Source organism: Bombus affinis, unplaced genomic scaffold (genome assembly GCF_024516045.1).
Source record: "Bombus affinis isolate iyBomAffi1 unplaced genomic scaffold, iyBomAffi1.2 ctg00000059.1, whole genome shotgun sequence".
NCBI classification, from domain to species: Eukaryota; Metazoa; Arthropoda; class Insecta; order Hymenoptera; family Apidae; genus Bombus; species Bombus affinis.
This window is the reverse complement of record NW_026108820.1, coordinates 507,548-521,518: the sequence shown is the minus strand read 5'-3', so window position 1 is coordinate 521,518 and position 13,971 is coordinate 507,548. Positions and strand designations below refer to the sequence as shown.

Below are 13,971 nucleotides of genomic sequence, written 5' to 3'. Positions count from 1 at the left end.
ATCGAGAATACACCTAATGGCTCCATTCATAACCAACACACCAACTGGCAGCTCTTTAGAGAAATCTTCACACACACAACTTCAGCCTCAACTTCACTAAAAACCAATGAAGAAATCGAAGCAGCCACGGAATACCTAAACACGTGCATAATAAACGCTATCCGCTACTCCACACCGGCAATAACGTCCATCAGCAAACACGAATATCCCCAGTACATATTAAAAAAAATAGCAGAAAAACGTAGACTAAGAAGAGTATGGCAGACCCATAGAACACCGGAGGACAAACGCAAACTAAACAACGCAACTAGAAAACTATCCAAAACCATAAAAAACTACAATAATGACTGTTTTCACAAATATCTCGCCAGCTTGTCCCCCACAGCCGACTCCAACTACTCACTATGGAAGGCCTCCAGGAAACTCACGCGCCCCCCACAAATAATACCTCCAATCCGCCGCCCGCAAGGCGGATGGGCGCGTAGCCCTATAGAAAAAGCCAACCTACTTGCCAAACACTTGTCTGAAGTATTCAAACCCTATTCCTCCGTAGCTGCTGCAGACGTTACCGAACACCTGCACACTCCCTTCCAAATGTCCCCTCCTATTGAGCCCTTCACTTCTGCAGAGATTATACAAGCAATCAATCGCCTAAACCCCAAGAAAGCAGCAGGTCACGACCTAATAGGAAATAAAGCAATCAAGGAACTTCCCATAAAAGGAATTGCACTCGTCGCATCAATATTCAACGCTATCCTCCGCCTTCAACACATTCCCAAGGCTTGGAAAATCTCACTAATCACCCTCATCCCTAAACCCGGGATTTAAACCAATATATGAAACCACCTCCTATCGCCCAATCAGTCTTTTACCTACCCTGTCTAAACTATTCGAGAGAATGCTCACGAATCGTCTCCTCCCACTCCTAGAAGAATTGAAAACACTCCCAGACCACCAATTCGGCTTCCGAAAACAACACTCAACAGTAGAGCAAATCCACTGCATAACCCACATGATCAGCCAAACCCTTGAAAAGAAAAAATACTGTTCAGCGGTATTCCTAGACATCCAACAGGCATTCGACAAAGTATGGCATGAAGGGCTACTCTACAAGATCAAAAAGATCCTACCCCATCCATACTACTCCATCTTAAAATCCTACCTAACCAACAGACAATTCATAGTTAAATGCCTAGGCGCCTCTTCCGCAACATTCCCAATAGAATCCGGCATACCCCAAGGTAGTGTCCTCGGACCCCTACTGTTCTCCATCTACACTGCCGACTTACCTATATCAAACGAGGTAACAATAGCAACATTTGCCGACGACACAGCACTATTAGCTACACACGCAGACCCGGCAATTGCCTCATCCACTCTCCAGCGAAGTCTCGACTCCATGGAAAAGTGGTTCCAAAAATGGGGTTTTAAAATAAACGAAAAAAATCCTCCCGTGTAACCTTCACGCTCCGAAAACAAACCTGCCCCCAGGTCACCATTAACAACGCAATAATCCCAAGCAAGGACTCCGTAAGATACCTGAGCATGACCCTGGACAGGAGGCTAACTTGGAAAAAACATATCTCAGAGAAATCAAAGCAATTGAAGGAAAAACTAAGAAAATTCTATTGGCTCACGGGCCGACGCTCCAAACTAAACATACAGAACAAAATAACCCTCTACAAGGCCGTAATAAAACCTGTCTGGACCTACGGAATCCAACTATGGGGAACAGCAAGTAATTCCAACATTGAAATACTCCAACGCTTCCAATCGAAAACGCTAAAATCCCTATTAAATGCACCCTGGTATGTTACCAACGAAACAATCCACCGCGACCTCAAAATATCTACAGTCAAAGATGAAATACACAAGTTCAGAAGCAGATATAACACGATGAACAAGAGTCAACAACCACAACAACCCACTAGTCACCCAACTACTGGACACGACGGACCAGATCCGCAGACTAAAAAGAAAATACCCTCTAGATTAAATCCTTAGTTTCTACTAGAACCAACAATATAAAACTATTATAATCCATGTCATTGTATCACGCCAAACTAAGTTACTGAAAATTCTCAACGAGAATTGATTGTAAATATTCTAATAAATAAAAAAAAAAACATCTTCTCAATTGCGCTACCAAATACCTGCGGACAAAATTGTTCTCATAAATTTATGAATATTATGTGTTTACGTATTTGAATGAAAAGTGTTTTTCTTCACTTCACTTCAATGTAACGAGACGTGTCTATCATGATTACACCGGTAAAAATTGAGACTAATTTGGAAATATATATATGGAAGCTAGAAGATGCTTATTGCAGACGTACACATAGCAAAAAACTAATGTACAATGTAAAGAGTATTTTTAAACATATGATTGATTAGGGGTAAAAATGCTCCTACTAAAAATATTGTGACTTATTTATACAATACATAATTAACTGTCCAAATACCGATGGTAATCAATAAGCATCTTATAATTCCTATTTACATTTGTTTCAAAAGTTTCTTTCGTTTCATAAGGAAATAATAGATGCACGACACTTTTTGTTTTATATTATTCTATCGATTTATGTATGATCTATTTTGTAGTAATAGAACAAAACGAAAGAAACTTTTGAGACAGCCTAATGCATCTTGAAATTCATGAAAAGCTTCAACAAAATATTCATGGAAAGTTCCTGTAAGCGTCCGAGTACTTTCGTGAGCCGTTATATGTATAATAATTCGTTACAATGTTAGTGATAGCTTGGAAAGTGAACTATTTTTATTATACATCTTTTTACTGTCCATATTACGCTCATAGATACTCTAAAACGCCGCGATACTAACTCTTATCTATCATGTTTACGAATGCCTATAATTTGTGAAACCGCTTCTGATTTTACGGAAATTTTGCAGTTGCTTGATGAATGAAACAGATTTGTTAAGAGAATCACATGTTATAGATACCTGAACTGTGATTTATTTAATATATCTTTTCTGATTTGTTATCCTGCAACATTTCCATGTTTTACGAAGCTTTAAATTAAATTTCACAAGTTTATTTTCCTTAAGCTAAAGACGATGCTGGTGAAATATTTATTTCTGAAGTAAAAAGTAAAAATATAGCTTACATATTGCTTGTATTTAATCATGTATTACGATTAATCCTGTTGCGATACTCGTATATTTCAGTTAGGCTCTGGTTTTAGTAAACAAGAAAGATTTATAATATCTTAAGAGGATGTTTAGCATGAAATCATGCTAATAAGAAGTTTTTCATGTTTTTCTTCAGGCTTAAAATATTTTTTAATGTTGTGAAAAAATTGGGTTGAAAATGAATAAAAGGGTGCAACAGGGTATTTAAACAAACTAATGTCTCTTATATGAATAAGTCGAGTGATATGCTGTAAATTATTTTCACAAAAAGACACCCATTTTTATTATTGTTTTCTAAACAAAATTCAATATGATTTGTTATACCTGTAATAGGAAGTTTCTTTAACTAACATATAGTTATCGATCCTATTTTTATTGAAGTTTAACAATACTGTTCAATGTTAATAATTATTAATTTATAAGTGAAGGGTAATTCCAACGAAGAAAGATATCATTTGCAAACAAATAGTTTCAGATGAAATCAGCATTGGTACTGTAAATTTAAGATATTATAAATCTAATATGTATTGTATCGCAAAGCGGGATTCATGATGAAAAATTAAATATAAAAGTCCATGAAATTTCGCAAATTTAAACATCTCAGTTGATACAGCTTTAATAAATGTGGACAAAAGTTTAGTCTATCTCTATATTTAAATAACGCATGATATTTAATTCTACAGTATAATTAAACAAAGATTCGAAGCTGAAAATTTCGAAATATAATTGAACAATATATCGTACAATAAATGTTATATGATGTTCTGTAAAGGAGAATTGCATTTTTATGAAGAGGATCAAAGATAAAAGAGATTTTTGTTGAACGATACGACCGTTTCGAAATTCCATTTTGATCTTGTGTATGTATAGTGTATCTCGTACAAAAGATATTACAACAAGCGTCCAGTCATAATGTGAAACATTAATCAAAATTTCTAATCTCGAGTGTTTCAAGCCCCAGAACTCATCTTAATAAATATAAGAAGGACAGATTAAATTCAATCTTATTTTTCTAATTTTCTCGTTAATAATTAAATATGAGCATCAATCAATCAATAGTTCATAATGCACGGTATAATGCGTGTATAACATTCATCTGATTTCAATTAACTTACGTTTAAGCAAAATAATTATTCGAACTAGTTTATCATTCACATTATTACACATTTTAATTGTATATATATCTAGTACAACATAGAAAGGATGTTTTAGGATTATGAGTATTCCTTTAATTTTTAAGAAGAACAATAAGTATGCATAGTATTTCTTTTATCTCATATTCTAATTTCACCACATTGAATTTTCTAAAGAAAGATGATCTATTTATTTTAGATAACGCAAATCCTTTATTTTAGATATGCAAAGTCAAATATATTTTTGTCAATAAAGACACAAAAAATCTTAGATGTCTAAATGTCAGCTTTAAGAACAGTAGACTTGCCTGCCTTCAAACTTAAATGTCCTTTCCAGTAGTAAAACTTAAAATGACATTAACAACGGCAGTAATATTTACGCCTACAGATGGAGGATATTAGACTTCGATTAAAATACAAGTAGCTCAATAAATATGAGTCTAAGTACGATGGTTAAAGAATAACGATTCGTCATTCTTTATTCCAGCGCTTAATGCTATCCTTCTTTCAACAAATACAATCCTAGAACAATGCCGCTGAAGAGAAATGTTATGCGTGAATTTATTTGCCTTTGCGGGACGAAGGTATATTAAATTATTAAATGAAAATATTAAATGAAAATGAATATGTATAATTGTGTGTATAAAAATTGATATATGTATGTATGTATAAAATATATATATGTATGTATATATATATATATATATATATGTCGGGTTGGCGTTAACATTAGAGTTAGGTTTAAGGGCGTGAAACGAATCCCTATTGGCGCTAGACGTGATCGTTATGCAATAGAGGAGATATTTACTAGTGCAAATATGACTATGATGGAATTGGACAAGTAATCGCGATAATTAGATACTCGAGAAGCAAATGACAATGATCCTAGGCTCAATAACGAATCCGCGGTCAACGGGATGACGAACTTTACCCTTCGTTAGCGTCTAAGTTACACTGTATGTTAGAGCAAGGGGCAATTATTACGTATACGAAAGACAGGTCGATTGCCGATGAGATGGCACTAGAGAGAGTGGCTCTCCGTCGCGGTGACGCTGTCGAAGAAATCTATGATGGGTGTGCCTAAGGGCACGATCATGAGAGTCCCAAGAGATCATCGGATTCGCGGAGAAAAGTCTTCGTTCGAAGGGTGAGGGAAATTGAAGTTGCTGTTAATTGGTCAATTTCCATGTTGGTGGTTAGAGAAAGATATTAGCTGTCCTTGGAAAAAGTTGCTAGCGGGAAGCGTCGTTCGTGGAAGGATAGATTTCTCTTATCTTCCCGTAGTTGGGGCACAGGCTATTTGTCTATTTGAAAGACTTTGTATAATTGAAACTTAATATTCGTAGCCGGTCCTCGCCCAGCTAAACATATACTGTGAAGATGCGTTGGCATCTGGCAATCATCTTACCCGAAGGACAAAGTCTGCGTGTGGCGAGCCACGGGGCAGAAACCATTGAAACGTTTACCGTCGTGCCCTGTCCCAAGTATTTCTTTTAAGAAGAGCTATAGAATTACTTCATGCCTTTGTTAGACAAAACGTTCATCCCTTTGACCGCGGCTACGTTCGGCGACTGATTGTCGCCTCGAGCCCGAGCTCACTATCATAAATCTCAAATAAATACAGTCGGATCGAATGACAACAGTTTCTTAATATGGCTATGGTGAAATCTAAATTTCAATACTAGGGGTCTTCCCAAAGTTCCAAAGGGAAGGTTCCGGTATTCTTTCATCTCCGACATATATATATTATTATAATGACTTATTTTAATAATGACTTAATTTGTATAGTAAAAACAGCTAAAATCTCATGTAAGATTGTTGGGATGTTACGTGATATTTCTGTTGCATCATTGATTATCGTTATACTTTGAAAAATAATTAAGGAAGCGAACAATGCGTGGACGATTATGGTAGTTTTATTAATAAACGAACGTTTAATAGAGAATATGGATTTACTGGATAAATAAATGTTTCATTAAATGTAACTGTTACGTGCAGAATAATATGTTGTTACATGTATGAACTAAAGTTGATGTAATACGCATATTATATTTATGGTTTGAAAGAATTAATAAAATCTGCTGAGATTCAAACGTATGCTCTCCCTTTTATTCTATGAGAATTAAACATTTAGAAGATTTTATGAAAATGCACTAAACAATCAGAAGCATCTGTTTCTCCTTTTCTTTTTCTTTTTTTTTTTAAATATGTTGATTGCCACGCGATTTTTATACTTATTTTGACTTGGATAGATAGATTAAAGCGTACCATACCAAGACATTTCATTCTTGCAAAATATTCTAGTCTATTTGCGTACCTAAACACCTAAACACCTAAACACCTAAACACTCAACGTGTTGAAGAATTTCTGTGCAAAACAATTCCATCGCTTTGTCACGCTTAACGGCTCAATCATCGAAACATGTATCATAACGCACGAATTATGATAAAAGAGAAACTGTCTTTCGAATAAAAGCAATCCGTTTGCCAGGTGCGCTTAAGGATGTACAGGACGTCGACGGAGCAAGTGTACGAAATACAGCCGCTGGAGGGTAACAGTTCCGCTCAACGTTACACTCAACAGCCGAAACAACGATTCTCTGAAATGCCTACTCCGTCGGTTTCGCCGACGTCTTCTCTCCGAAAGCGCGTCTCGGAACTGCCAAGAGCCGCGAGTGCATCCGTTTCCGGTGCTGCGGGCATTGTCTGCTCTAATACGGATCTGATATCGATCCTAAGCTCGTTAGCGTCTTCCGCGACGGAAATCAACCGATGCGGCGAGGAAGCGCCGAGTTCGCGGGACGATAGCAAATCAAACTGGCCCGGAAAAACGACCGAACAGAAAGGAAGTCGATCGAAGAGCTTCCGTTCCAATAGCTTCGACGTGTCGACATTGCACGGAGCTAAAAGTAAGCCTAGCGGATCCTCGAAAGCCGCTATTTCGACCTTTATGGCACCGTCGAATTGGTTCACGAAGAGACACCAACCGATGTCGAAGAAGCCGGAAGATTTAGTAACGGCCAGTTTAAGTCTCAAGTTCGATAAATCGAAGGTAGTGAAGGCGGTGAAGGAAACGTTGGATAAAAAGTCCCCTAATAGCGAGGTCAAACACAAAGTTGTATGGGACAACACTAGTGGAACCAAAGTGGACGCTCAGCTAGGTTGTATTTCTCGTTACGATATCGTTTCTTGTTTAAGAGCCATCGTAGGTGGAAGGAGGAATGCAAGAACGCACATAATACGCAAAAATCTATGGCAGATTCAAAGTACAGTACTCGTTGTGATATTCGGTAAAGATAATAAGTTCTCCTATGGAGATTTCATTTTTCAAATTATTCTCGTACAAGTACGTATTTGCATAAATAAATAACACACGGTCTCTGCGTAAATACCCAGGCCAGTTATAAATATTTCAGTTTACCAACGATATCTCAACATGTGGGACACTCACATGTGTGCTACTTCGTGAGCGATGATAAAGGCGCTGGTCAAGCCTTCGTCTCGATTTAACGCGCACGATCTCGAAGGACCTCCTATATCCAATCGCGTCAACCATACAGCAACATCGTGATTTACGTCCTTCGAGGACAGCATCTTTCTGTTCCATTTGTTCACGTTCTCGAGAGATCGTCTGGCATCGCCACGGCGGACCTACGACGATTTATTAATATTTTCTTAATAAAAGCTAGCAAATATTACGAATATATTATATTTATTATTACATCATGCATTATATACTATATATAAATATTCGTCAATGATAATAAATATATGTGCAAGTAATCGTGTTGTTGATTGTAATCAAATGTAACTTGTAACGCTATTAGTATTTTAATCTTCCTGAAAAATGTTGAAATGTTGATTCGACAGCAGAGAAGAATAGCAGAAATAGAAAAGTAAAAGGAATCGCAAGTGTCGTATATCAATGATATTATCATAGGTCTATAACATTAAATTAAGATTCTTAAGAGATGAAAAAGGTTTAATAGTCGATTATACAGATATTTCGGATACACGATAAATGCGAGGTTTGTCAATGATCCGTGAAAATTGTTTGTTTGGAAATTTGTTTCCAAGGGATCGTTCACGGTTGTCCAATTTAACAAAATGGAACTCGTTGCATTTTATCGACCTAAAACGTCATGCGCAGATATTTTGACCTATATAATTTATATACCATACACTGTACAGATAAGTAGAAAATAAAATAATTGACACTCGCATATGCGTATCTCAGATAGTTACTACTTTAGTTAAATGATTTAATTTAATGGAAATCGCTTACCATAACGTCTCGTTTTTCCGCGTATAAAATCATTCGTACGATCACTAGAACCATGTTGGATTCGAGCGATGGGTCCATGTAAATTGCACTGACCTAGGATTAAAATACGTACGAAAATGTAACAGGCGTTAAAACAGTATTACAGCCTTACAAATAAATTATTATTCAAAACTCTCGTAAATACATCGTATCTTATATAATTTTCCTAAAAAATTAATTTTATTCGTTATATTTATCTTAGGAAATGTACGTTATTAATCTCAACAGCATTGGAAAACCAATTACCGAATGGCTGAAATTAATCGATTACAAAATTCCATTACGGATAAATTATTCGCTGAACTTTTTAAAAGATACGTGTAAGCTTTGAACAGTGTAAACAGAAAATACAGAGCTTCCATCCGAATATACGATCGAGATGTTTGAAAGCAAGTAGCGTACCTTGAAAATACAGAGATACGCATAACTCTGCCCTATGTTTCCCGGTTGCTCGCGTACATATGTAGGAGAAGGTATTCTATATCTAAGTATAATAACAGAATTTCGTTTGGTATTACTTACGATGTTTAAAAGAGCCAAGATATATTGCTGTACTCGAATTCCATGAAAATCTACCACGGAGTAATCAGCAGCTATTCCAAGCTCTAGCCATCGTGGCGGCGAATCCTTAGCAGTTGGTCTTTTCTCTAGAAATGACTTATCTTAGAAATCGACTTATCTTCCACGAAATTAGAAAGTCTACTCGACTCGACTTGATAGCTTAAACGCATGATTATTAAAAGCATAAATTAATATCTACGAGCAAGTATTCGTGGAATAATTATTATGATATAAATAATTATTTCAAAAGTATAATTTCAAAAATATCAATTCGGTATCACCGTGAATTTCATCCTGCAAATTTCTTTAAAATTCTTGACAAATTTTGGTAAACGTATTCCTCCAGCAAATTTGTCTATTTTTCTATTTTTTTACATTAAATTAGGCAAGATAGATAAAGATTCGTGCAATGGACAATATACATATGTGTAATAGACAGGGAATAATAAAATAAATTAAAAACAGCGAAATATAGATGAACGTGTAGAAGATCAAGCGAGAGTGGAACGCAATAGGGAGAATAATTGTAAACCGAGTTCCTTTTAAGGCTGAAGGTAAGCTATTCTTATATTACATGCTGTTATTATTACTTTTGTACACGATAGATTGGAATGTCAGTACAATTTCTTTCTTTCAGTAATATTCGATGATTCGTTAATTTATTAACCGCTATATTGTACGTGGTAAGTAGAAAAGCAACGATTGTACAAGAATGGCATTTGGAAAAATATTTGACTTACTTGATAATCTGTTCCTTTGCCATTTAGGACCAGAGAAGTATCCAATTTCCTCGGGATTTGTTATTTTATATAGGTTGGGGTTGATAATCAATCTCGGATCCACTCGGATTGGTTATCACACCTTTTATTTTCTCTCTTATACAAAACACCAAATCACACAGCAAACGTCTAAACTCTCCCAATGCGTCTTAGCAATTAAGGCGTGGTCGACTCCTATGACAAAAGAGCGTCGTTAGGAGTCGTACCAACATAACCCTAGTAACCTTTTAGTAACTAGCGGTCATACCAACTGAGCATTTCTCAACAGGATTTACGTCGATCGATAATTCTTCCACCATTGTATCGTTGTATTCTGTGGAGACATCGTCTTTTTCATCGTATAGAATCAATTTCTCAGCTTTTGGATATTCCACGTCGAAGACGTCACCGGAAAGATTATAAAATCCCTGAACATCGTGGCTTAAGGAATCGCGTTTGCTTCGTTTCGACTTTCTCTTACTTTCTACAACTTCAAATTTATTCGATTTCCCTGTAACCGAATTATCAACGTTTTACCACGTTTGCCTGTCTTATCTTCGCTATTCTCGTTACGGATAAAATGAAAAAATAGTTGCAAAATTTCTGAAATTGTAAATACGACCAGACTGGAACATATCAACGACATATACGGTGTCACAAAATTGTGACAAGTCAATATTCCAGTTGTTAGTTTGTTGAATTTACGCCACCGCTGATTAAACGTATCACGCTTTAATAGAAAATTCAATTTCCCAGCGGGGAAAATGGAATTTTGCGCTAATTAAAGTATTGCGCTTTTGTACAAAATTCCATTGTTTTCTGTTGCCCGCGAAAATGCAATTTTACGACGGACATTTCAGACAAATTTCCATCAGACGGCTTTCCATCCGTAAAAAAGAATGCTATCTATAAAAGTGTCAATGGAAATTGATCAAAGTAACGTCAAACAAACCCGTTTAAACAGCGAGGTAAATAGACCAATTGCTTTTAACAAAACCTGTATCGTTGCTCTTAACCGTTTCACTTTTAAATATCAATCGGCGCTGTTCCTCATTAAAATTTCGATTTAAATCGAACGAGAAATACAGCGTAACACTTGGAATTTTCTATCGTTTCTCAACCATACTTCGAACATTTACGTCGCATTCTTCGATTCATAGGATCGCGATGTTGGATTCTTCGATTTCGATACAAAAACGTTTCACAGCTTTCGACGCGGGCAATTTAATTAAGAGAACAAATAATTTGTTTATAAACTGCCAATTACGTGCCTTGAATTTCCGATATATGCAATAAATTTCATTGCTACTTGACCTAAGTGGGTCATAAAGTTGCAACCGTGTAAACCGTGCCACGTAATTTTATTGCATTCAATTTTCCACGTTTCCAACAATTTATCAAATTAGAATTTATCCGCGCATCGTACGAAATTTTTCATAAAAATTGATTAATAATAGTAGATATATAGCTCCTCGTATTCGTAAAACAGATTTTTAATCTGTAAACAACGAGTCGTGGTAATTACGATACGATCGATTTTCAACTTAGCAAAATTTGTTTCCATTTAACATTCACATCCAGATTGTATTTCCTTTGTAATAAATTAATTATATAATTAAATAAATTTATTATTCGAACCGATATTCAGATACAGTTCGAGTATACTTGATAAATTTTCAGACTCGATTCTCCAAGTCGAAAATGAGAACGTTTTATCCTATACTTTTTCTTCATTTTTCCACAAGGATTCGCGTTGTTCTCGCTTTCAGACATTGTTCCGTTGCATCCTGTATATACGGGGTGTGCCAAATTTAAACCGTCAAATTGTAAGTAGTTGATTTACAGACAAGAAGAAGAAGAAGGAAGAACTTTATATAATGTTCGTCAACGGACGTTTCTTTACAGAATTACAAACGAGTATCGTTCGTACGAAACAGGTAACGACGCGTTTTCCATCGCAGCGTGCAAAAGTTCGCTGTATTATCGTGTCAGCGCAGTTGCATGCTTTTCATCATGCGACAACAAGCCCGTGTCGTTAATAGCTACAATAATGATACAATGAAAAATTATTATCTGGTATGTTTGATTGGTCGTTGGAGAACGTTGTCCGTGTGCTCGGATAGAAGCCTGACATCGATCAACGATGGGAGTAATACGATCTCGTACACACAGTTGCTAACAATTCGATCGAGTTGCAAAAACCGCGTGTTTTTACTCGTTGCGCTAGTTGTTCACGCGAACTCGCATCTCCAGAATAAACCTTCCGTTTTACAGTTGCGAAACCATAAATACAGAAAAGAAAACGCAGTTCTTGAAACTCTGACGAAACGCTGATAATACGGTCAATTGTCGCGTGCCGTGGAATGGAAAATTCGTCGTTACTTGTTTCATACGTACGATACTTGTTTGTAACTGTGGAAAAACGCGTTTATTGCCCAGCTTCGTACGACATGTTTTTCGGTAAATATTTACAAAGCGGACAATCTCGCCATATTCAACGGCTTTGAAATATGTTTGCCAAGGCTAATATTCCGAACAACTTTTTCCTGTAATACTCTTTACCGTCGCTCTGCTTTCCGCGATATTCGCAGCAATTTCTGTCTCGACGACAGCGATGATTTCGTAGTTTCGCTTTTCTCGATATCACTGCTAAAGCTTTTCCTACCTCGAATAACGACGCAAAGCTTCGTATGAATCGTATCTATCCTGTTACTTGATACGCGAATTTAATTCGAGGTAGCCTCAGTGATGTTTCTTCTCTGTGCGAGTTGAAAATGACTATCAGAACTGCATATATATATATATATATAAATGTACGGACATCAACGTCCGAGACGTTCGTCCATGCCAAACGATAACGCGTACAGGAAACATTTGTTCAAAATGACTTTGACTTTAGCTATATTTTTAAATTGGAATTAGCTAATGGTCGTTCGCTTTGTAAATGATTATTTCTTTTTCTCCTTTTTGCCTGCAGATTAAGCCCTCCCTGTTTGACGGTTTAAATTTATTAAATTAAATTTATTAAACCGAATATATATATATATATATATATATATATATATATATTCGTTTGTACTACGATTACTCTCATACTCTGTGTATGGTATTATAATATCGACGCTATCAGTTCTTACAGTATCACGATCAGAGTCAATTTTAGAATAGAAGAAGCAATTAACGGCGGATCGCAAATTAAGAAGCTTACAACATAATTGGCAAGGAAGTCGGTAAATCGATCAACCAATCACCTACATCCAACCGTCTAACGAAAGATGAAAAGCCATCGCGATAACGATCCTTCTCACCTGCAGGATTTTCCGGATTCACAGACACGAAGCTCGAATTATTCCTGATCGACCACCACTTTTCGTTTTTCGGCTGAAACATCACATGCTGGCCATTCGTCAGCGGCTGAACGAAGAACGATCTCTGCCCGATCAACATCAAGGCGTACACTTCTTCTTCGCATATCGTCACGACGACGAAGGAACTCGCGTCTCCTTCCAAGCTGCCTTGTCGAAGATCGCAGTTCGCCTTGGCGTTACGTCGCTCGGACTTGGTTTTACCCTGACGCACCCAATTCACGGTGAAATTCGACGACAGTATCAATCGATCGTTGGCCATGGTCCTTAAGGTCCAGTTGCTGATCTCGAGGAACACCGGCTCTTAGTGGAGATACTCGCGCCAAGTTTCTCGGTCTTCGTGGGTCGATCTTCTGTTCCGCGCGCTCTCATTCGGGATCACTCGAGGGTAAACGATCTCGTACTCCTGCAAGCTTTGCAGAAAGTCGCTCATTCGCGACTTAGTAGCGATCGTGCCGAGCAGCCACGTGGCGAGGAGAAAACTGGGAAGTTTCGATCGCGTCATGTCTCGCGCGCTTTGATCGAAATTTCAATAGGATTTTCTGGCTACCCAAAACTCGCCAGGCATGCTCGTTCACTCGCAGACGTAGTTATCGCGATGAAAGCAGCTAATTCGCAGACCCGATATTCTCATTTCATTTCGCCGGTTCGTAACGCTTTCGAAACACCGTGTCATATAG

General features: G+C 37.0%; 1 protein-coding gene across 11 annotated transcripts in view; it reads right to left on the bottom strand.

The window, feature by feature from the left end:
* Window positions 1-10,209, bottom strand: part of LOC126926808 (A disintegrin and metalloproteinase with thrombospondin motifs 3-like) — a 163,004-nt gene extending 152,795 nt beyond the window's left edge. Inside the window, exons 1-4 of one of the 11 annotated variants that reach the window (XR_007714890.1) lie at window positions 9,909-10,209; window positions 9,130-9,254; window positions 8,569-8,661; window positions 7,809-7,934 (exon numbers count right to left, since the gene is read on the bottom strand). Coding sequence is in view for 1 of the 11 variants with exons in the window: in XM_050743187.1 (XP_050599144.1) it covers window positions 8,569-8,646 (78 nt within the window). In the remaining 10 variants the exon portion in view is untranslated. Of the gene's footprint in view, window positions 1-7,802; window positions 7,935-8,244; window positions 8,416-8,568; window positions 8,662-9,129; window positions 9,255-9,908 lie in introns of those variants that run through there. The other 10 variants (XR_007714891.1, XR_007714892.1, XM_050743187.1 and 7 more) reach the window with 10 other exon arrangements.
* Between the last annotated feature and the right edge of the window lie 3,762 nt (window positions 10,210-13,971).